The 23,427-nt window shown below is 42.4% G+C and overlaps 1 protein-coding gene across 10 annotated transcripts in view; it reads left to right on the forward strand.

The window, feature by feature from the left end:
• The first annotated feature begins 4,866 nt into the window (after positions 1 to 4,866).
• LOC111967811 (calcium/calmodulin-dependent protein kinase type II subunit gamma) overlaps positions 4,867 to 23,427 on the forward strand; it is a 33,142-nt gene continuing 14,581 nt past the window's right edge. For all 10 annotated transcript variants that reach the window (XM_023993186.2, XM_023993190.2, XM_023993191.2 and 7 more), the window contains exons 1-6: positions 4,867 to 5,050; positions 8,556 to 8,650; positions 12,056 to 12,115; positions 16,839 to 16,893; positions 16,972 to 17,037; positions 17,809 to 17,881. In XM_023993186.2, coding sequence (XP_023848954.1) covers positions 4,983 to 5,050; positions 8,556 to 8,650; positions 12,056 to 12,115; positions 16,839 to 16,893; positions 16,972 to 17,037; positions 17,809 to 17,881 — 417 coding nt within the window. In that variant the 5' untranslated portion in view covers positions 4,867 to 4,982. The remainder of the gene's footprint in view (positions 5,051 to 8,555; positions 8,651 to 12,055; positions 12,116 to 16,838; positions 16,894 to 16,971; positions 17,038 to 17,808; positions 17,882 to 23,427) is intronic.

Consider the following 23,427-nt stretch of genomic DNA (forward strand, 5'->3'; position numbering starts at 1 on the left):
ATTGAACCTCTCCTTACCCTTTCAAGTGCATACCGACACAAGTGAAGTGGGGCTGGGGGCCATCTTAACCCAGACCACACTAAAAGGAGAGAAAGTGATCGCCTATGCCTCCAGAGGTATCCGTGGAGCGGAATATAACTATTCTACCTCTGAGAAGGAGTGGTTTGCTCTTGTCTGGGAAGTAGAGAAGTGGAGGCACTACCTTGAAGGAGTAGAGTTTGAGGTGTATACAGACCATGCTGCCCTCTCCTGGGTGTTCAACTGCCCCAAAACCACATCTCGACTGACTCGATGGATCCTAAGGATTCAGCAGTTCCACTTCAAGGTACACTACCGGAAAGGTTGCCTTAACCTGGGCCCAGATGCTCTGTCCAGAGCCTTTGAACCACTAACTGGGGCTGCCTTTCCATGTCTCGCTGTCGTCGCCAACAAATGTCACTGTGATCTGCCCAACACACTAATTGAAATCAAAACAACAACCCAGAAGTGTGTGACATATGTCAAAAAACACCAAGATGGACAGCAGATCAGAATGCATTGGGTTTGAAGACCACCAAGGCATCTTCTATTGTAGAGTTCCTTTGAAGGATGATGGGGCAAAGTAGCAGTTGGTTGTTCCCCAAGCACTGATCTCCAGCTCTAGACTACCTCCATGAGAACCTTCTAGGGGTCATCTAGGACAACTGAAGACCTTAATACTTGTTCTGGAAGTTGCCTGGCGGCCCAGTGTGGGTAAAGATGTATGGGAGCACATAAAGTGCTGCAACACCTGCTGACAGTGCAAAGCATCCAACAACATCTTCAGACCACTGAGGTCAACGAACCAGGAAACACCCTTGGTTGATTTGATTCTAACCAGTAAGAGGAACAGAAATATATACCTGATGGCCATAGGTGGATATTACACCAAGTGGATCGAGATGTTCCCTCTGAGAGACAGCAAAACACATCACATCACCAAGATGCTGAAGGAGGAAATCTTTGCCCGGTGGGGGGGTCCCACGATTCTTGGTGTCCGACCGGGGTCCCCAATTCCCCTGCCAGCTGCTCTCTGACCTATGTCCTGAGAGGTCACTCAGAAGCTCACTACCAGCTACCACCCACAGACTAACCTTACCGAATGGTTGAACCGCACCGTCAAGACAATGATTGCCTCTTTCATAGGAGAGCATCACAGAACATGGGACCTAAACGCAGCTCACTGGAAACTACAGGAAAAGCTCCTGCTGAGTTGGCACTAGGGTGGCATCTGAAAGGTCCCCTTGAGAGACTGATCTACAAGCCACCTTCGCCACAACAAGCAGCTTACAATCGGATTGAGAAACAGCAGAAGAGGTTCACCGAGTGGGTGTTCACCGAGCCAAACAAGCTAAATATTACAATTCTCGGAGGAAGGATGCGCATTTCCAACTGGGAGATTGAGTCTTTCTAAGGCCATAGACAATTACATGGCACAGGTATCGCCAAAGTGGGCAGGTGCAGCTAAAGTGTTAAAGAAACTATGACCAGTGAACTACCGAGATTAATGGGGCAGACCAGTGGGGAAAGAGAACTCTGTCAATGTGGTGAAACGCATACCCTATTACAGCCTTGTGCTGGATTATAACGACTGAGTCTCGGCTCTTGCAACCTTGTCACGGGCGGATCGGATTTCTATTGTACTGAATTGTGTACAGGGCGGGATTTGGGATTATAAACGGACAATTATTGGGTGTTTTTAGGGTGCGCTCGTAAATTCAGTCTGGCAATCTACTCCGAATTCAGAGCACTCGATCTGAGTGTTTCAGAGCACAGAATAACTGATGCATTCACGAAAGCTCAAACCTCGTTGAATATGGCCGTGTCAGTAAACGTCGGCAAGAAAGCGTAATTAAATTGTTGCCAGCAACACAGTTAGTCACCAATGCTCTAGATAACATGAAAACAGTCTAAATAGCTCTGCTAGGGCGATAAACTGGTCAGTGAGGCGTTCTCCCATTTGTGTCTGGAAGTAGCTAGTAAGCTAGGCAACGAAAGCCAGTTTGCTTGGGTGCTTGACTGACGTGAGGTCAGAACGCTCAGATCAGCCCCACTCCTCGGTCAGAGCTTCCAGGGTGCGCTATGAACGCTCTGAGAGCGAAACGCTCTGGATTTACAAACAGACAATATAACAATGCTTTGAATTTACGAACGCCCAGAGCGCACTGTTAACACGCACTCTGGCACTCCAGATTGAATTTACGGACACAACCTTAGTTATGGACTCACAGGTTTGGGTCATTGTGAAAATAGTGTTTTTGTTCTTTGCCTGAACGTTGATACAATATAATTTTGAGTTTTGCACTATACTGTTTGAGTGACTTATTTTGTTCCAATTTCTTAACGTGTACAAAGAAATAAAGGCTTCAGTTTCTCTAGTTATTTTCATTTTTTTTATCGTTTGAACCTGTTTTATCTAGCCTTTTATTGCTGTGAATCAGACAACGTTACAGGCTTATTAACATATTTTGAGGCTACATTTGTGCAACCTGTCAGTGAGAGTGCTGTACCAATTTCACTGGTAGGTGGTAGTAGTTCCCCAACAATTAAATGTGTATAGGGGCAGTAGCACGTAAATCTTGGTGGGACAAAGAAAAAAAACTCATGTTTAGATGCATGCCAACAAAGCCACAACACAACATTAAACAATACATGAATTGCACTATAAAGGTGATAAAGCTATCCCAACAGCAGAGTCCCATCACCTTACCATTACTACACCTGGCTATCAGCGGAGCCTTGTCTGGAAGCGAAACAGTTAATTCAGCCTCATTTACTGCCTTTAAAAAAAACATGGCTGATATGGCTGACTTGCTTATACAAATGTGGTTTCTACTGACAATTGAGATGTACAAACTATGGCATAAGGGGACTAGGAGCGATAAGGGGCTATCCGTAATTTCAATTAAGACATTAATGAGCAAGCTACAGTAGGATGGACATAGTCAGTGTAGCTATTTGTTCAGCACTTTTGAAATGTACAGCGACAGAATTCAAAATATGGGCCGTTCTTACAGTATTCTCCCTATACACTAATTCAGAACTGTAGGACAAATAAATGGGGCATATAAGCAGACAATGATAGCTCTTACAATATTTGATTATGACATTTCTCTAAAACATGTGCACCATCAAGTCAGAACAGTAGGCTAAGTTATAAGGGGAAAGGGGACCAAATTATAAGGGTGAGGCACATGGGCTAGTAACAGCTTACTACACAACAGACACTTAGTATTACTTTCTTAGCTACAGTATACATATCTCCCTGGCATATTACATAATACATAATTTATTTAATACATTTTTGGACTCACTTATGATCAGTCCAATCAAAGCTACGGTAGATATGTGATTTGACATAATTTTATCTGTGGCCAATGACCTTGAGCCTTCTTGGATGGACACTTCTAATGTAACTATGGCAGCACCCAAGGAGCTTGAATTTTCAAGCTCTCCCAGTTGATTCTGCGGTGAAGTAGTGTCCCCTTGAGTGACAGAACACTGAGCCAATCACGACACAACTAGAAAATATTACCAACCCCTACGCTCTCTATTTTCTGCTGGCTGCCCCTCCACCACAGAAAGCACCTAGCTAGGCTCAAACACCTGCATTTTGAAAGCAAAAAATAGTATGTTTGTATGCGGCTTTATTAACTAAATGTTTTAACATTTTTTTATATTGTTTGCAAACTGATATGTGACATGTATTAATGACAAAATAACATGCAAAACAGGGAAAAATAAATAAAAATTACAGGTTGCCACTAGAAGTGCACGTGATATAAAATACCAACATGTTGTATTTTATTTATATCACTTGCACTTGTAAAGGCCTTAACAAAGGCTTCCAAACTGGCATTCATGCTATAATATGCGAACACATTACCTAGCAGCCAACCTGCTTGCACCAATCCCATGCAGTTATGGTAAGATATTGTAAAATACAAACCCCAATATCCCCTCAATTAATTTTAATAATCCATCCATTCATTCATTTGTTACAATTACTGTAAAAATGTTACATAATGCACTGTACTGTTATACGGTAACTTGCAGGCAGCCAGTAAGTTACTGTTTAAACAACAGTAAAAAATATTAGTGCGTTTTGGACACCATAAAATACAGTACGTAACATACTGTACCTATTTCACAGTAATTTACATGCAACTGGCTGCCTCTAAGTTACCGTAACAAGAACAGGAAAGGATTTACAGAGCATGTAATTATTTTATGGGTAGACATTCACCTGGACTTGGGAAAAAGATTTGGTAAAGACATCCATCTGCAAGTTTATGATGTTCTTTTTATGTTTGATAATCCAAGATTCTCCACTAACGAACAGCATGTGATTCATTTGTTTAATTCTTGCTAAATATTACATCTATAAAATGAAATTAGGAACAATATCATTCCATTTTTTTAAAGGTTTGAATTAAATAACTTTACCACATTGAATAATAAGGTCAGTAAGAAAAATAAAGTAATTAAATGAGTTGATACTCTTAATTAAGCTTGTCAAATGTTGGCTATTTGAATGTAAAACTGTGTTTTTGTGTTTATCAGTTTGTGATGTTTTGTGTTCATTTTTAAGGATGTGTAGATTTTTGTAACATTTGAATCCTTCATATTTTGTACTGAGTGTACGAAATATTAAGAACACCTTCCTTATATTGGGTTGCACCCAAATCAAGGCAGGAGAGGAAGGCTGTTAAGTCTTCAAACGTCTTGTTAGAGCTCGCGAACCGCTGAATCACCGAATACTGCCCCGCTCTGATTTACATGACTCTGCTGAAAAACACTGCTCACATCTCGCGTGGCTCTGTCTCTGGCAACCCCTCCCTTCTCGCTCTCTTTCTTCCAGCCTGTCAGTGCCGTAGCTAGTACAGGAGGGTGACAGTCCTCCCCTAAACCCAGCCTGCCGTACCCTTACCGAGGCTTGGAGACCCGTTCCCTCCCGCTCAGCCATGGCTACTACTATCGTTACATCCACACGCTTTACAGATGAATACCAACTCTACGAGGAGCTTGGGAAGTAAGCGACTGTCGCCGTTTGCTAACGTTAGCTTGCTAATGCACAGTGCCTTGCTGTCTGTCTTTCCTACTCCCCACCCCCGTATGCTAACTCGCTCCTTCTTTAGCCAACTAGCTAGCTGCGATAGCTTGACCCTATTGTCTTTTGCTGATGTTGACAGAAGGCAGCTAGCTTGCGTGTCGTAGGTTAGGGACAGAGTTTACAATGTATGTATTTAATGCACGTTATGTGTATATGCGATAGCACAACTAGCTAACAAACTAGCTAAAAACGTTAGTGTGTCAACGTCTTGTCTTTTGGTCTGCTGAAAATTGCCAGGCAGGAAGCGTTTGAGCGAAAACACTGACATTTGCTGGCACGGCACGTTGCGTTAGCAGCCTGTTTGACTGTGCTGAATGTTAGCATGTATGATAACTAGCTGTCTGTGGTTGAACAATATTAGGTAATTTGTCTAAACTGCGGTTTTAGCTAGCTGTGTATAAGTCTGCAGCTGATGTGTCGAACATAGATCTATAGTTATAGCCCACAGGCCTCCTCCCAAAGCGAAATTGTTTGCACATTATGTAAAACCTTGCACGCCTTCATACAGCAGCCGTAAATATAAATGCCATAAGTAGTATTATAAGCCTCCTAACACACGCTATGTCGCTGTGGCTTAAAAGTGCAAGGGTGAGCGTGATGCGGTTTCTCAGAATCTCGATGGCTTTTTTTTTTCTGAGAGAACCGGGACGTTTTATTATTATTATGGGCATCTGTCGGTGACTCGATCCTCTCGACTCTGATGATGGTTGTTTTGTATTTTTATCTCTTTAGCCCCAGACCCTGGGTATAGTCGCAGTGTCTGGGCGTCTCTCGCTGGCATTCTATTGATCCATGATTGGTTTATCAGTTCACACACCTGGGCCGCGTTGAGTAGTTCAACGTTGTGAAACGTTCAGATAGCAATGTATGTAGAACAGTTGCTTCTCTGACATGTATGCTACTCTTATCATGATCAACAACAACATAAACAGTCTAGTCATCTAGGAAGAACAACCAGAGTTGGGCACACTGCCATAAAGGCCCAGGACCTCTTGGTACATACTATTATAATATAGCTATAAACATATGCCATTTAGCAGATTTGATCTAAAGGTACTGCGCACATTTCTTATCGGTGGCCCCAGTGGGAATCAAACCCACATCTGGTGTTGTTCATCATGCTATACTAACTGAGCTACCCAGATACTGTAGCACGAACACAGGTAGATGTTGGGCTACAGAGTGGCTGTTTCCAGTGAGAGCTGGGAGAGTAGTTAAACCTGCTTCTGTTTGTCCTCTGATTTAGGTGTGGCCAACCCTCCTGGAGGGCTACTGGCTTGGGTCTGCAGGGTTTAACCTGGTTCCAGCTCTGCTCTAACACACCTGTTACATTTAACTAGCTTGTATCCTAATCAAGACTGAGCTGCTGTGTGATCGAGCAGGGTTGGAGCAGAAGCATGCTCACCCAGTAGCAGTCCAGGAGAGAGTTGGCCATCCTTGCTCTGTTCTACAGTACCAGTCAAGTTTGGAGACATCTACTCTTTCAAGGGTTTTTCTTTATTTAAAAAAAACCTATTTTCTACATTGTAGAATAATAGTAAAGATGTCAACTATGAAATAACACATGGAATCATGTGGTAACTAAAGTGTTAAACAAATCAAAATATTTGAGATTCTTCAAAGTAGCCACCCTTCGATGACAGCTTTGCACGCTCTTGGCATTCTCTGAAACAACTTAATGAGGAATGCTTTTCCAACAGTCTTGAAGGAGTTCCCACAAATGCTGTTCCTTCACTCTGTGGTCCAACTCATCCCAAACCATCTCAATTGGGTTGAGGTCATGTCATTGTGGAGGACAGATCATCTGAAACATCATCTTCACTCTTTCTTGGTCAAATATCCCTTACATAGCCTGGAGGTGTCATTATCCTGTTGAAAAACAAGTGATAGTCACACTAAGTGCAAACCAGATGGGTTGGCGAATTGCTGCAGATTGCTGTGGTAGACATTCTGGTTGTGTGCCTTGAATTTAAAAAAAATAATCACTGACAGTGTCACCAGCAAAGCACCCCCACACCATCATGTGCTTCACGGTGGGAACCACGCATGCAGAGATCATCCATTCACAGACTCTGCGTCTCACAGACATGGTGGTTGGGACCAAAAATCTGAAGACAGATTTCCACCGGTGTAATGTTCATTGCTCATGTTTCTTGGCCCAAGCAAGTTTGTTCTTCTTATTGATGTCCTTCAGTAAGTGGTTTCTTTGTAGCAATTCGACCGTGAAGGCCTGATTCACACAGTCTCCTCTGAACAGTTGATATTGAGATGTCTGTTACTTGAACTCTGAAGCATTTATGTGTGCTGCAATTTCTGAGGTACAGTTAATCAAGGAACTTATCCTCTGCAGCAGAGGTACCTCGGGTTCTTCCTTTCCTGCGGTGGTCCTCATGAGAGCCAGTTTCATCATAGCGCTTGATGGTTTTTGCGACTGCACTTGAAGAAACTTTCGAAGTTCTTCATTTTCCATCTTGATTGAACTTCATGTCTTAAATTAATGATGGACTGTTCGTTTCTCTTTGCTTATTTGAGCTGTTCTTGCCATAATATGGACTTAACAAGGTACACCTGTTAATTGAAATGCATTCCAGGTGACTACCTCGTGCACATTCATCTTCTGCACATCTATCACTCGAGTGTCTGGGGACTGTGTACTGCCTCAGCTCAGAGCTGCCCTCCACTTTTGACTGGTACTGTACATACACTAGTACTGGTGTCTAGACTTTAGTGTACACTACAGCCAGTCTGATCCTGGTCTGCACTACTATTGGTTTTCTCTACTAGGCCTACCTAGTAGTTAGTTGATTTATTGACCAATCTAATGCCATTAATTAAACCAAGTCCGCTTGCTCACCAGGGATGTGTTCAGTAGGGAACAAAGTAGCAAACTTTGCAACGGGAAACAAAAATGTATTTTCTTATTGGACTAGATCCGATAGTGGCCTACCTTTTTCGGTTCAATCTATTTTGAAAAATGTTCTTGTGCCGACTGAACATGACCTCGGTGTCGTAGAGCTGGATCAGTACCTGATTAGAGGGGAAGGAACAACCAGCAGTGCTGTAGACCTGTATTTGAGAAAGCGAGCTCTGCAATCTGGGTGTCCAACCCTGTTTCGGGAGAGCTACCTTCTTGTATGTTTTCGTTCCAACCCCAGTTGTAACTAACCTGGTTCAGCTTATCAACCAGCTAATTATTAGAATCAGTTGTGCTAGATTAGGGTTGGAGTGAACCTACAGAATGGTAGCTCCAGGAACAGGGTTGGAGAGCCTTGCAGTACACTGTCAATTTCATTTTTATGGCTCCATGCTGTGTATTAGTGTTGATGGCCAACCCTTCTGTGTGTGTGTGTTTGCCTGGGCATTAGTATACTAAATGTCAAACCCCCCCCGACCCAGAACTGATCATTGCTTGCCTTGTTTTCAGGGGAGCGTTCTCAGTGGTGCGCAGATGTGTGAAGAAGTCATCAGGTCAGGAGTTTGCTGCCAAAATTATCAACACCAAGAAACTCTCAGCCAGAGGTAATATACATACACACACACACACACACACACACACACACACACAGAGAAAGAGCGGTCAGTGGTAGATTTGTGGGGGGGGGGTGGCGATGTTCATCCCTGTGAGCTGTCAGTGATCTGCTGTACAAATTGGTGACTGTCAGAGATGTCTTGAGAGTTGACCACGAGTAGCTAATGTGTCATGTTTGTGTAATCTCTTGTGGCAAATGTTATCATACATTCTAACTTTGATAAAATATTCTGCATACTCAAGATTTTGGTTCTGAGATTGTGTGGGGGGAGGGGTTGGTAGGTTATGTGGTAATTATGTTTACCAAAGAGGCCGAGCTCCACTGTGGGCTGTAGGCATACGAGGCCACGACTTTTCTCAGCATACAGACCTCTCTCTCTCTCTCTCTCTCACACACACATAGACAGTGTGTCTGGGGACTGTGTACTGCCTCAGCTCAGAGCTGCCCTCCTCTGCAGTCAACACGCATTCTCGCTCGCCCGCTCTTTTTTTTTCTGTTCAGTTTGAGCAGTCCTGGCTTTTTGCTTCATACCCGTTTTCTCGATACCCCTCCTGCTCTCTCTCACTTCCTCCCACCCGCCAGTAGCTAGCGGATTGGTCAGTATCGAGGCTAATCCAGTTAGCCCCTGATGAGATATATATTTAGTCTAAGAACCCACGGATCACACACACCTCCCTGTTAGCCCCTTCGTTCTCTGTGCGTGTGTGCCTGCGTGTGTGTTAATAGTGTGACATTAGGGAAGGTATTTGGTATTCTGAAACAATCTAGTTTCAGCAATATCTATAGGCTTTTCATGGTAGCAGTCAATTGCTAAGCTTTGCACAGCATTTAAATGTGTATGTGTGTGGGTCAGGATGGGAGGGACTCCGACAGTCTTGCAGTGATCTGTGTCTAGAGACAGAGAGGAATGGTGGAGGGAGATGCAGACAGAGGGTGTAGGGAGGAGGAGGAATAGTGAGAAGGGGAAAATTTGGAGATTAGAGGAATAGCCATAGATGGTTGGGTTGTTTAGCAACAAAACCGATGCGTGCGCAACCCTTAGGGGAAAACAGACGGGGTAGGCTTAGAATCAAAGGATTGTTCACACCATTTCAACTATATTTCCTCTCAATGAATATTGGAAATGTGAATACACTTTCACAATGAGCCCTTGTCTCTCAAATACATCATTACAGTTCTTGGTTAGCTAGCTAGTGAATTTGAGCCATATTAGCGTAGACGTGACATGAGTCAAAACAAGACATGTAATCAATAACAAGATACGACGAGCTACCTAAGATTCACCACGTCAGCTTCTTGTCATCGTTGCTAGCTATCTGACCGTCCAGAATCAACACAGAGCCTAGTGCCTTTGCGTTGCACGGCCATTGTTTTTGTGACGACGTCAGGCAACCCGTCTATACGTAGTGTGTACACACCGGTGGCAGTGTGCCTGGTAGGATTTAAGGATTTAAGTGTCGTTTTTAGCACCATTGGGCCTGTTTGACCTAGCGCACTGCCCCGTGGGTAATAAGTCTCTTAAAGCTCCGCTAAACACCGTCATAATCTGAGGGGGGCTAGCGGTGTGTGTGTCTTGCCTCTCCTTCTCTCCCTGATGTAACATGGCTATAGGCCCGCCCCCCGGTGGAGCAGATGGCCAATTAGAGAACAGCAGGAAGTGCCAGTAATGAGTTACCCTGCAGCACTCTCTGTCCCATCTACTACCGCCATACACACATGCATTGTGCACGCCCACACATGCACACATCAAGAAATAATCGAATGAATCAGCAAAAGCTGTAGTATGCCGTGCTGAACACGCACCACACATGCAATGGGAAGTTGTGATCCTTTTTCTAGGGCTGGGTGGTAAACTACATACCGGTATTCATACATTCACAGACCAGATTGGATTTTTACTTTACCGTTTACAATAGTTTAACTATTTAACTGTTTCATATGTTACATTAAATAATTCACTAATGACTCTAAAAGAGGATTGAGAAGATTGTCACCAGTAAAACTGCTTACAACTGAGGACTGCTAGCTAACACAACAAGTTAACAATTTCTGGAGGGCAAGGCTTGCCAAATGGATCCCAGAAAATCGTCTGACTACCCCTAGTGGCGGAAGTAAGAACTGAAGTTGAAGCAAAAAGGAGAATAATTATTCTGTCAAATAGAGGCATACAAAGACAAAAGAAGAACCTGACGGTGTGTAAATGTTAACAAATTAGTGCAGCAAATTAAGACATTTATTGAAATGCTGGAATTGAACAAATAACTATGCAAATGGCAACCATTGGTTCAGTACCAGAGTTTGAGTCGTCTACAAAAGAGGATTTTGATTCCTATGCAATGCTCTACAAATAGGAGTACTTCACTGTCAGTTTTGTCCTATTATTTTTGGTTGAACAGTATAATGCAGTCAGAATGGAGAAAGCCCATTAACCACTTAGAATGGATTTGTTACCATGCACTACCCATAAAGCATATTTGGAACTGTTGTATTCAGAAACACCAAATGCCGTCAAAAATAAACGCAGTGATGATATTTTGGCAATTACGCCCAGCCCTACCTCTTTTTACAAATGGAAAGTTCATATAATTATCTCTCGCTCTCTCTATGCGCCAGTAGGGAAATGAGACAAGTTTCTGTACTTTTTCCCTTTGCAGAAGGGGGAGAGAGAATCTATAGCCTACATGGGGAGGAGAAAAAGGAGAGGGGTAATGGGAAAGATGGAAGGGGAGAGAGGCAATCAGGAATGGAAGGTGGCAGAGCAGTGATGGGGGAGGTGGAAGGCTTAAGGAATAGAGGGAGGCATGGGGGGAGGGGGGGTAGAAAGGTGGGAGAACTGTGTGTTCGGATGTAAGGCTGGTTAGCAGCAGTATAGGAGTGCTGCATTTGTTTGGCTGAAATGTATAATGTGAATAGAAAAATGGATAGGTGTGTATTGCAGTGTGTTTGTTAGACAGTGTTTCAGATGATGAAATTGCCAGGTCTTGAGTTTAAGATATTCAGTGTTGCAATATCAAATACTCAGATTGAATTAATGCAAATAAGTGCTGTGTTTGTGTGCATGCTCTCCCTCTGTTTTGGAGCCCTGTAGCAGTCACACTTCTGACTCACTCTCTATGCCGTTGCTAGGTTTACCCCAGATTACCTCTGTCCTCTCGCAACCGCCTTGCTAACAGTGCCGACGAGGGGCGGGGGTGTGTGTGTTCCAATTTCATCAAGTGTCCCCTGCTAGACAAAGTGCTGGCATAGCAATGTTCCACAGCTGGAGCTGCGAGTAACCTCCACAAACATACACACCTGATACAGTCGTGTATATAACTCTCTCTCTGTCTCTGTCTCTTTCAAGTGAAATAAGCTTCCCTAACTTAATATATATATTTTTTTGTCTTCTCCTCAGATCACCAGAAGCTGGATCGAGAGGCTCGCATCTGCCGTCTTCTCAAACACTCCAACATAGGTTTGTCGTCTCTGTCTCTATCTCTCTACACTCTTAAAGGTGCTAAAAGTAGAACCATATGGGGTTCTTTGACTTCCCCATAAGATAACATATTTTTGGTACTTGGTAGAACCGTTTGCAGAGTGTTCTACCCCTCTATGAAGGGTTCTACAGAGAACCTTCAGCTTATATTTCATAGTAAACTCTTTATGACAGTACATTACATATAATATAAGGCTGTTCTTTGAAGGCCTAGTTATACCCTAACACAGTGGTCTGAAGCTCCTGGTTTATAGGCCACATCAGGCCTGCAAGTCACGTCATGCTGGCTTGCAAAGTGATGTGTAATTCCATTTGGACTCCAGCCCATGTAAGGTTTTCCAACAATTGGAACTTTTAAATGTAGATTCAGCGACATGATGTAGATGCACAAAGTAAGCAACATTGTGCGTCAATTTCTGCAACGACTGAAAGCGTTGGAGTGCGATGAATAACTTCTCCACTTGCTCAGATACTGTGTTTGACTGTGAGAGCGAAGTCTTGCATCTTGCGCATCGCAATAATGTTTCGCTGACTACCTTTTAATCACCCGCAACCTGCATTCAGAATGACTGCCAGAGAGGGCAGATTGATTACTGAGACTACTTAAATCATCTAAACTGGAACAACTGTCTCAGTAACGGGTTTAATAATTAAAACAGCTAACAGATTGGATTAGAAAAATCTGTTATTTATCTTTGTGTATCATAAGATGACTCAACTTGTACATGCAAAAGAAAAGATATTGAAAGAAACAATTCTGAAAATCAACCTGCAATAGAGCATGCTGGGTAATATGATAATGAATGTGGTTTTGAGTGTATTACTCAATTCAGAGTATGGATGTTATCCGTTAGTCGCTGAAAACACATTTGACCTGTCATGCTTATCAGTCTATATGTTCATTTGCATAATTTCGTGGAATAAAATTGCTGCTTGTGAATTTTTGAAACCGTCTTTTATAAGCCTAGTCATTGCGCAACCAATAACAATTCTAAATGCAATCGTGTGTTAACGTTGGTGGCCACCATTTTTTTAAAGGAGCTATTTTTATTTCTCAATCTCCGCTCGTAATTAAGGCACGCCTCCCATTCGCCATATGGGTGTATAGGCTATAGCCTGCCTACCGTTGACTATCAGCGTGTCACCCACCACTTTACAACGTGAGCTTGAGGCAGTATAATTGTTTGAAACCTGAACGGTTTACTTTACTTCAGATAATGAGGCATGTCTTACCTTTGCTTCAGAGTAGCCTGGCCAAAATCCAACCATAGAAATGTGGAGGCAACTATTTTATAAAGACTTCCTCCAGCCGTTAACCAGCGTTTCTCTCCTGTTCTATTGGTTTTCATATCAACTTTCTTTCGTTGTCCAGAAGCCAAAGGCACAATCCTTGTCATATTAGCAACACATACCAGTTGCTGCTATTAGATTCCCCGTCTTTATAAGTTTCTAACAGAGATTTATCTCTCACAACTGCTCGCATTAGGTGTGCTGTTTAGAACAGTGTATAACTCGAATTGCATTTTTGCAAATGGTTGAAAATGAAATTTTATTGGTTGCTTCATTACAGGAGTTGCATGTTCAATAATAGGCTATAGCCTTTTGACTAAGATTGTTGCATGTTTCCAATAAGCTCTTAATGAAAAATGTCCGGTCCTTGTATGCATGCATAGTATCAGAGAGGAAGAGGCAAAGCGAGAGGTTTCATTCTCGCCAAAATAAGTCCAATGCGTTTCTATGGGCTTAAGCTTGTCGCCTGCCTTCGCACCTTGTGACAACTCCCATTGTTAGTGGGGAAACATAAGCATCTCGTCATTATATACAGATCTCTGTTGATCACTTTTTGGGAAATTTTTGTTTGTTGACCGGTTAATTAAGGTCAGTTAGACGGCATCAAAATGTACCAAAATTTTCATCCCTAATTCAGAGTAAAAATGAGTTACACTCAACTCTGGTTATTTACACCAACACTGAGGTTCTCTAACACCACACAGTCACCTGAGTGTTAAATTAACTCCTGAATCAACACTAGACACGTTACACTGATAAACTGTTGGTAACACTGGCCAATTTGTTGTGTACCAAACAATACACTGCTGGGTCACTCAGACTCCCTTCTATTCTCCTACTCTCTGCTCAATAAAATCACAGAAAATATTTAAAGACGGATATCATGGCAAAGATATCAACTTTGCCAGTACTGTATATGTAAAATGATTAACAGAATAACAGATATATATACACTGCTCAAAAAAATAAAGGGAACACTTAAACAACACAATGTAACTCCAAGTCAATCACACTTCTGTGAAATCAAACTGTCCACTTAGGAAGCAACACTGATTGACAATAAATTTCACATGCTGTTGTGCAAATGGAATAGACAAAAGGTGGAAATTATAGGCAATTAGCAAGACACCCCCAAAAAATTCTTTCTTAAATGGAAGAAGTTTGGAACCACCAAGACTCTGCCTAGAGCTGGCCACCCGTCCAAACTGAGCAATCTGGGGTAGAAGGGCCTTGGTCAGGGAGGTGACCAAGAACCCGATGGCCTCTCTGACAGAGCTCCAGAGTTCCTCTGTGGCGATGGGAGAACCTTCCAGAAGGACATCCATCTCCGAAGCACTCTGTCAATCAGCCCTTTATGGTAGGGTGACCAACACGGAAGCCTCTCTTTAGCCCGCTTGGATTTTTGCCAAAAGGCATCTAAAGGACTCTGACCATGAGAAAAAATAATTTCTGGTCTGATGAAACCAAGATTGAACTCTTTGGCCTGAATGCCAAGCGTCATGTCTGGAGGAAACCAGGCACCGTTCATCACCTGGCCAATACCATCCCTACGATGAAGCATCATGCTGTGGGGATGTTTTTCTGCGGCAGGGACTGGGGGACTAGTCAGGATCGAGGGAAAGATGAACGGAGCAAAGTACAGAGATCCTTGATGAAAACCTGCGCCAAGGCGCTCAGGACCTCAGACTGGGCGACGGTTCACCTTCTAACAGGACAACAACCCTAAGCACACAGCCAAGACAATGCAGGAGTGGCTTTGGGACAAGTCTCTAAATGTCCTGAGCGGCCCAGCCAGAGCCCGGACTTGAACCCTATCGAACATCTCTTCAGAGACGTGAAAATAGCTGTGCAGTGACGCTCCCCATCCAACCTGACAGAGCTTGAGAGGATCTGCAGAGAAGAATGGGAGAAACTCCCCAAATACTGGTGTGCCAAGCTTGTCGCGTTATTCCCAAGAAGACTTGAGGCTGTAATCGCTGCCGAAGGTGCTTCAACAAAGTACTGAGTAAAATGTGATAAAGGCTGTAACGTTAAAAAAAATATGGGAAAAGTAAAGGTATTTTCGAAAGCACTATGTAATTGCTTAACAGTTTAGTTATACAAGAATGACTGTCACTCACGGTTGCACAAAAAGAGCTGTGCACAAACCACGGCCCAAAATATTCTGAGTCACCGCCCCTACATTTGAATTATCACTAAAATAACCCAAACATTTTTTTCTAACTGCAAAGAACCGTTGAAGGGCTTTTCGTTATGTAGAAAAGACATCGCACCGATTGACAGTCTGACGTTCATTCGCTTGCTGACAACACGGTGTGTTTAAGGGATCACCCGCCAGTGGGCGACTGACAGCCGTCATTTTCACCCGTGTGAGTTTCGCTTTTGCGAGGGTGGAGACTTCGTTTTTGCCTGAACTCTCAATTTCTAAGCCGTATGAACACAAGTTAATCAGGCTGCTGACCAAATTACAATATTTTACTTCTTTGCAGTTGAAAAAAGGGTTCTCTTTTCTTTTAGTGGTAATTCAAATGTAGGGGCGGTGACTAAGAATATTTTGGGCCGTGGTTTGTGCACAGCTCTTTTTGTGCAACCGTGAGTGAGAGTCATTCCAGTTGAACTAATCTGTTATGCTATTACATACACTGCAGAACCTTATCCCTCTGCAAAGAACCCTTTGGAACCCTTTTTTCTAAGTGTGTCTGTCAATCTGTATGTCTGAGTGTATATCTCTGTCTGGATGTCAGTCTCTGTATTTGTTTGTCTACTGGTTTTATTTTCAAATTGAGGATTAGAAAAAGTAAGCGATTTGAGGATAATAATTATTGTTGAAATCAGTTTGGGGGGGGGAAATGACCAGGAGGAGAGAACAAAGGATGTAGGAGGAAGAGAAAATATGAGAGCGGGATGAGGCCATACCAATGAGTCAATGACAATGTTGTGCTGTCTCCTTCATTTGTATCCCTCTATCATGTCTCCCTCTACCTTCTTTCTGCCTCTTTTTTTCCCTTTTTTTTTCTCTCCAGTGTCCCAGATTGCTCTGCCCCTCAGGCATGGTCTCCTTCCTTTTCTCACACTCTCCCTTTTCGTTCTCATTTTTTTTATACTTCTCCCTCTCTCTCACCCTCCCCTCTCATTTGGCCCGTGCTTCTATAAACTTTGGATAAAGAGAGTGGGACAGATAGAGGAGACGCGGGGATAGTGATATGAGCACATGTACTGTACTTGCTGCAGGGCCGAACTGCTTCTTATTGCACAGCAAATGTACCTTTTACATCACCTTGAACCCTTACAAACCATACAGTAGGTCAGATTTAGAATCCCAAACTGAGCCCTAGCCTGTAATATTCCACTTTTAAAATCTCTCAATTCTTTCTCTCCCTCTTCTCCACCCTCTCTCCCTTTCTTTCTCTAGTGAGACTACATGACAGTATCTCGGAGGAAGGCTTTCACTACCTTGTCTTTGACCTGTGAGTATAACACACGCACACATTTCAGGCTTGTGAACGAGCTTTATTATGTATGATAACAATCATCTTCTCTTTCAGGGTGACGGGAGGAGAGTTGTTTGAAGACATCGTTGCTAGGGAGTACTACAGCGAGGCTGATGCCAGGTGGGCAATCCCTATTTACTGTTACCATGGTTACTGTGCCGCACAGCGCGGGTCAAAACCGTGGGAGAGTGGCGTGATTTCACGTGGCGCGCGCACACACACACAGGCTGACTATGGGTTTCCTTGTATTCATGTCTGCTGCATTGTCATGTCTTGTTATCCCTCTCTCCTCCCTCTTCCTATATATCCTATAACCCTTTCTCTTCTTCCCCTCTCATCTCTCCCTCTTTCCCTTTGTTTCCTTCCTATCTCTACTCCCTCTCTTCTCTCACTCTCTTCTCCTCAATCTTGCTGTTAGGTGATGCTCTTTGTTGCATTAAGGGAAGTGTCCATGAAATAATTTAATTAGTGCTGACCAGGGCTTTAGACACACACACTCTACAAGCCACATGGGGTCAGCAACACCCCCTTCCCAAGACTGATTTGACCTTTCACCTCTGAGCCTCACAACCAGCAGACTGTCTTAACAGTATTTTTGCTAGCTGGCTTATCCATTTGGGGTACTTGGGAAGTCTCAAAAGAACATAGGCCAAGTTGGTCAAATGCTTATGAGGGGGTACTCCAGGCATAGCAAAATGTGATATGGGTACAGTAACGGGGGGGGGGGGGAGGTTAAAAGCCACTATTGTAATACATCTGTCTCACTACTTTGTTTCTTCCTTTGTCAGACCTGTTGAGCTTTCTGTACAAACCAGGCATGTTTAGTGATGAAAGGATGACTGATTTCTCCTTTTCTCACGCTCAACCCCCTTCTCTCCCTTTCCTCTCCAGTCAGTGTATCAACCAGATCTTGGAGAGTGTCCAACATATCCACCAGCATGACATCGTCCACAGGGACCTCAAGGTGTGTGTGTGTATGTTTCTGTGGTTTGCGTGTGTGTTGCTATAACTACCACACACATGGCAACGCACTGCTCTCATCTCCCTCTTTATCCTTCTCGCGCTCTCTCTTTTTACTCGCTCCCCTCCCTCTCACAAAGGCCCACTCTCTCTCTGTTTACCTCTCTAGCCCTCATCTTTTCTCACTGACTCTTTTTTTCACTCTCTCTTCTGCACTAGGGATATGCACATTTAAAATGAAATTGGGTTTTGGTAACATTAAGAAGAAAATCCTTAACAAAATTACATTCACAGTGCCGTTATCACAAAACTCCCACTAACAGGTCCCCGTCATCATAAAGGGAAAATAAAATGTAAAAAATACCTAATGCTGTAATGTTATTTATTTATTTTTGCTACTTTATTAACTGGAGCTGTAATGCAGGGAGAGAAGCAAGTCATGCAGGGAGCGGGGTAGGGACAGTGTATCTGAGGGACAAGGGGAGCAGGGAGGGGGAGAGACAGCAACCAAGTCCACTCGCACTGGTAGACTAACTTATTGCTAGTTATTTATCTCATCTTGTTACATAGTGCCTGTCTTGACTGCATCAAACCGAGAGAAGCTAGCTTAACGTCAGCTTCCGACTTACTGTTAATATCAACAACTTCATTCAGATGATTAAGTAGCAGCCTACCTGTTGGCTCTTAGTGTTGTAGCTTGTCCTTCTCATTTAACTTTTAGTTCTGTCATTTATAATTCCATCTTCCATTTATTAGCCTAGATATCGCCTAATAACTTGCCACACCGAGGCACTAGCTCTGACTGTAGCCTAGTGCTGGGTTAATGACTTGTGATTGGATGACAGCAAGCGCCACTCGTGAAAAGCAAGCGCAGCAGCATAAATTATAATGTTCTCCCTCTGCGTGAAGAGTGATAGAAACCATCTGCATTGTGAATTCACTGTGCTGGGAGAGTGAGTGCAACCTTGTGCTGTACTCCAATTTTGAGTTTTTATTAGATTGCTTTTTTCTCCCCCTCCCCCCTTTCTGCCATTTGGCAGTACGTTCAACTGCAGACCACACGTAACCACGCCAGCCCAAGACTTCCACATCTGGTTAATCAGCTTCTTGGCAAAGGATAAATGCTCACTAACAAAGATGTAAACAACCGGCCTCACAACCGCAGTCCACATGTAGGCGAGCATTTTGCTGATGTCAAAGTTGTGATCAGAGTGCCCCATGGTGGGGTTATGGTATGGGCAGGCATAAGCTATGGACAACCAACACAATGCACAGAAATACCATGAGATCCTGAGGCATATTGTGAAGCACATTTTCTTTCTTTATTTTTAATTTTTTAAAGGTCTCTGTATGCCCAGTTGTGAAATCCAAAGATTTGGGCCTAATTTATTTATTTCACTTGATTGATTTCCTCATATGAACTTTAACTCAGTAAAATCAATTAAATTGTTGCATGTTGCCTTTTTATATTTTTTGTTCAGTATATATATATGACATAGCTTGAATCGCTCTACTGAGGTTAGCTGTATTACCTATTGTGTGCTGTCTGCTTCGTTGGCCTTTTTTCCTGAGTGGGCTTTTACTGCAGTCCTTTACACACACACACACACGCGCGCGCGCACACACACACACGCACGCGCGCGCATGCAGTCTGCAGTGCTGTCTAAATGACTCTCAAGTGGTTTCCATGGCTACCACCATATGTCAATATATGGCTGCAGAGATAATTGTAGGAGACCCACACACTGTCAAATGTGGACAATTCCAAAACGGCTTAAAGGAAAAATCCACTCAAAGGGCTATTTTTTTTTGTTGCTGGTGTCAAAACGCACGTTAGTTTACAATTTCATCATGTAAAATCAGGCGCACTGGCGTTTTCCAGCCCTAACGCCAGGTTCGGCAATTACATCAGTCCGCTTCAGCTCAGCTGGGCGGGGTGGAAGTATTTGTCTTTAAAAACATGATCTCAAGTGATAATTTCAGGCAGCACTGATAGCAATACTTATCACTAAAACCAGTTTTTGGTCAGTCTTTAACGCAGTTGGTTATAGCATGGATTTTGACAACGGAAAAGCAGCCTATCCAGCCGTGACGCACACTGCCCATATGTGCATGAAACAAAAGTAGCCTAAAGTGCTTTTGGTGCATGTATACTTCGTATTTAGAAACATAAAAACACATGTTTTCCCATTGTTTTATTGAATTAAAAAACCAAGCATAGCCTCCCCTCTCAATGAAGGCATCTTTATTTGTCTGCCGAATGCAATCGCGAAGTAGTCAAGACTGTCGATGAACAGTTTGACTCCTGAGACCGCTTGGAAATAGATCTTCACCACCAAAGCTTTATTAAAATATCAAGTTTGAGAGGAGTACAATGGTGAGCTGACATTCCCTTTTTTATCTATGTATTGTAGGCAGGCCCACATTATTTTAGGCATCCAGGTTGCATTTTGATGATGTGCATGATGTAGACTACGTGTCCATGTTCACCATGAAACGAGAGATGAGAACCTGAATACCGGTGAACCTTGTATTTAGAAGTTATCTGTAACCTGTAAAAAAAAATTGCTTGTTTTCATATGTTAAACACCCAAGACCTGCCCTAGGCCTACTATAGCAAAGGCTGGTTTAACAGCAATGTGTCTTTTTACATGTTTGTTCTTTTTATTTTTTATTTTTATGTATTTTTTTTACGGATTGCTTGTTTTTCGTTTCATTTTATTACAATCAAACTTAGAATGATTCACCTTCATGGCGACAACGTCCGTGGCACGCTTGCAATGCCATTTCTGGAGATGTGTGAATGTGATCTGATCTGTAAAATGGTTCCATTCTCCCTTTCTCTTTTATATTGGATATTTGTCCAGCTACTGTAAAAAATGTGGATGTGCCCTTCATAGTCTGTTTTTAAAATGTATCCTCGTGGGCATATAGTAATGGTGCCTGTAAGTGTGACACACAGCCTATTTTAAAACAAGTTGTGTTAAGAATTGTTTTTACATTTAACCTTTATTTAACTAGGCAAGTCAGTGAAGAACAAATTCTTATTTACAATGATGGACTACAGGGCAACAGTGGGTTAACAGTGGGCAGAATGACAGATTTTTACCTTGTCAGCTCGGGGATTCGATCCAGCAACATTTCGGTTACTGGCCCAAAGTAAATGCATGGCTTCAATTGCATTCACACTGATATAGGGGCCTACTGTAAATTGCATCATGGCTGAGAACGAGTCATTTGAATCAAATTTGGGGCGGCAGGTAGCCTAGTCGTTATGTGGACTGCAAATGTTCAAGTTAACGTATTTAGCAGAGATAGGTCTACATTTTGTTATTTCGTTTCTATAAGCCAATTGACAAACTTACAGACTAACATTGGAGTTGATTCTAAGGCAATACATAAAATAACGTAAATATACAATTTGAAGCAAACACATATTTCGCTATGGAGCACGTTCTGATTGGCCAGTGAGGGCTAAGCCACGACTTGTTTGTTCATGAAAACCCAGCCCTTTCACGCTAATGCTAGCAAGTGCCAATGGTGGAAAAAGTACCCAATTGTGATGCTTGAGTAAAAGTATTTGGAGGGAGAGAATCTCTCTCATATATCTCAAAAGTATAAATCACTTCAAATTCCTTTATCAAGCAAAGCATACCGCACCATTTTATTGTTTAAAACATTTCCGGATAAGCAGGGGCACACTCCAACACTGACAAATGCATTTGTGTTTAGGGAGTCCGCCAGATCAGATGCAGTAGAGATGACCAGGGATGTTCTCTTGATAAGTGTGTGAATTGGACTATTTTTCTGTCGTGCTAAGCATTCCAAATGTAACAAGTACTTTGGGTGTCAAGGAAAATATATGGAGTAAAAAGTACTTTATTTTCTTTAGGAATGTAGTGAAGTAAAATGTGTAAAAAAAATAAATGGTAAAGTACAGATACCCCCCCCCAAAAAAAATGCCTCAGTAAAAATACCCTAAAGTACTTTACACCACTGACAAGTGTGCCGATTTTATAATTGTGGTTGTGAAAATAGCACAAATATTTCTTACACACCCCTGAACGTATAGTGCTACCGCCTGCGCTTAGAATTACCATTGCGTTAGTTTTGGGGCTCTATTTAACAAACTTATCTTGGTATTTTGTTCATTAGTCCACTGTTGATACAGTCCAAAAATGTTTTGCATGTCGGCAGTGAAGTTTTCAAAATATTGGACTCTCAAGAAGCAAAGTGTCACCGGCCTCATGTAAAATAAAGGGGTCAGCAAGCCGCGTCTCTTCAACATCCCCCTTGCGGTTCCCTTGCTATTTATATACTGAACATAAAATATTAACGCAACTTGTAAAGTGTTGGTCCCAATATCCCCGAAATGTACCATACGAACACAAGCCTATTTCTCTCTAGTTTGTGCACAAATTTGTTTACATCCCTGTTAGTGATCTTTTCTCATTTGCCAAGATAATCTATCCACTTGACCAGGTGTGGCATATCAAGAATTTGATTAAACAGCATGGTCATTATACAGATGCACCTTGTGCTGGGGACAATAAAAGGCCACTCTAAAATGAGCAGTTTTGTCACACAACACAATGCCACAGATGTCTCAAGTTTTTAGAGAGTGTGCTATTGGCATGCTGACTGCATTCATGTCCACCAAAGCTGTTGCCAGAGAATTGAATGTTCATTTCTCTACCATAAGCTGCCTCCAACGTTGTTTTAGAGAATTTGGCAGTACGTTCTACCGGCCTCACAACCGCAGACCACGCGTAACCACGCCAGCCAAAGACAGCCAGATTATTTATTGGCAAAGGATAAATGCTCACTAAAAAAGATGTCATATGTCCACAAAATTTGAAAAGCGCTTAGTTCATATGAAATGTTTTTGATATCTTTTATTTCAGCATGTGAAACATGGGACAAGTTGCATTTTATATTTTTGTTCAGTGTAGTTAAAGCAGTATAATAAACATTGATGACAATCAAACCTTCTGTTCCCATTATAATACTTGTATGTGTTTCGTTATTCAATTTCTTGCTGAGCGTTATCTGAATATTTCAATTAATCACTGCAGAACAATATTTCCTTTTGTTGGTAGTTTTTTTTAAATCAATGTATGTTCACAAGATTCAATTCTCCCTGCAACTTCACCAGTCAGATGCTCCAACTGCTCTGTGACCCTGAATGCCAGATTTCGTGGTAATGTGATCCGACTGATATCCGTGGTGCTGAATATCATATATTGCCACTTGCACGTGCAAAGGACAAATGTCTTGTGTGGCAACCTCAACACTTGTCGCTTCCAGTCATAACGTTTCAGACCCCTGACCTAGTACAATGTATGGCATTATTTAGGTAGCTACATAAGATAATCACAAACTTAATACTCCTCTCCTTCCTTCATTTTTCTCTTTACTCTCCTTTTATTCTCTCCCAACTGAATTCAATATTTTGACAGGATATGGATGTATAAATGTTGGCAAAGCCGAAGAGTTCGAAGCACTTTAGTTTTTACATATAGGCAAATGCATCTCTGTCCCTCTCCATAT

Source organism: Salvelinus sp. IW2-2015, linkage group LG8, assembly GCF_002910315.2.
Source record: "Salvelinus sp. IW2-2015 linkage group LG8, ASM291031v2, whole genome shotgun sequence".
Classification (NCBI taxonomy): domain Eukaryota; kingdom Metazoa; phylum Chordata; class Actinopteri; order Salmoniformes; family Salmonidae; genus Salvelinus; species Salvelinus sp. IW2-2015.